The 1659-nt window shown below is 42.0% G+C and overlaps 1 protein-coding gene across 1 annotated transcript; it reads left to right on the top strand.

Moving 5' to 3' along the window:
* Positions 1-852: 852 nt before the first annotated feature.
* On the top strand, positions 853-1659 carry LOC121518705 (claudin-like protein ZF-A89). The gene has a single exon (XM_041801219.1). It carries the CDS (start codon positions 921-923, stop codon positions 1551-1553), a length of 633 nt encoding a protein of 210 aa, XP_041657153.1. The 5' UTR covers positions 853-920; the 3' UTR covers positions 1554-1659.

Raw genomic sequence — 1659 nt, 5'->3', positions numbered from 1 at the left:
TGAGATGAAAGCAGGAGACAATGTCTGATCTTATGATCCCAAAATACTTGAAGTGTTAAGTGCAAACATATAAAAAGAGCTAAATTTACATAGTTAACATGTAAATAATGCAATCCATCCCTGTGAGGTCTAATTTACAACATTAACCCACTGTGAATATGCTTCTTGAAACCGTTTTTATGTTTATTTGTTTATTTTGATGTGGACTTTGGGCCAGCGTTCAACTAACAAGCAGTGCAAACAGATCAGCTTGGGTTCACTGGCCAATTAAAACAGCTGAAATCAATCAGCTTGATTGCTACACAGCTAACAGAACATGAAAAAAAGCAGTGAACAGACTGTCAGTAGAGTACCATCTTCATTTATTATCATATGTGGCAAAATGAGAAAAAAAGAAAATGTTAAATGTGCTTCTTCATATTGAGAATTGTGGCTTTTACTCATTCAAATTTTAAACATTAGTTGTATGTGAAAATGAACCAGTGACATATGAATATGTTTCTAAATTTTCTTTATCTTAATCTCCATAAAAGTGTCAGAAAACAAGACTCAAATTATTAGAAAATGTAAATAACACTTAAGAACTGATAAGGAAACACGATTGTTTGGTTAATATTTGGACTAAATAAAAGTCAAAAGTACAGAGTATATCAGCTTAAAGTAAAAGACAGAAAAGAAGATCAGCCCCTTCCTTGCCATTAGGAGTCTAAATAAACCCTGTAAATGTACCAATGTGTGGTCATCACAGTGTGACTGGGTTAATGACAACAGGTGTTCCCAGTTGACCAATTTGGAACAACCAATCAGGAGAAACCACACCCACCATGTTGGTATTAAACTGCTGGTCACAAACTTTAGCTAGTATTGCACTGTGGTAGCAGCTGATTGTTTGCACTGGTTCTGCTCTTCGTCTAACAACCATGGCGTCTGCAGGCCTCCAGATTTTTGGCATCTTCCTGGCCTCCATTGGCTTTCTGGGAGACATCATCATCTGCGCCCTGCCCATGTGGAAGGTCTCTGCTTTCATCGGAAACAACATTGTGACAGCGCAGATCTTCTGGGAAGGCCTGTGGATGAACTGTGTGAAGCAGAGCACTGGACAGATGCAGTGTAAGGTCTATGACTCAATGCTGGCTCTACCTCGTGACCTGCAGGCGGCCCGGGCCCTGGTGGTCATCTCCATCTTGGTTGTTTTTATGGGAATCCTGTTTGCTGTCGCTGGGGGAAAGTGCACCAACTGCATTGAAGACGAGCTGGCGAAGAGCAGGGTGGCCATTGCTGCGGGGGTGCTGTTCATCATTGGTGGGATTCTGTGTATCATCCCCGTGTCCTGGTCTGCTCACGCTGTCATCAGGGACTTCTACAACCCTATCGTGAGTGACGCACAGAGAAGGGAGCTCGGAGCGTCGTTGTTCATTGGATGGGGATCTGCAGGACTCCTGCTCATCGGGGGAGCTCTTCTCTGCTGCTCTTGCCATGAACGTAAGGATAGCAGATACTCTGTGAAATATTCTGCCCCTCGTTCAGCAGCTAGTGGAGGAGCCTATGTTTGAATCCCAGCATGCCTAACATGCACTAACAAACTGAACTTAAGTCACATTTTAATGGTTCAAGTGTATGTATTTTACTGATTATTTTAATAAAACCTTTTATTCCTGA

This window comes from Cheilinus undulatus, linkage group 12 (genome assembly GCF_018320785.1).
Source record: "Cheilinus undulatus linkage group 12, ASM1832078v1, whole genome shotgun sequence".
NCBI classification, from domain to species: Eukaryota; Metazoa; Chordata; class Actinopteri; order Labriformes; family Labridae; genus Cheilinus; species Cheilinus undulatus.
Note: the sequence above shows the minus strand (reverse complement) of the source record. Positions and strands in the feature narration are given on the sequence as shown.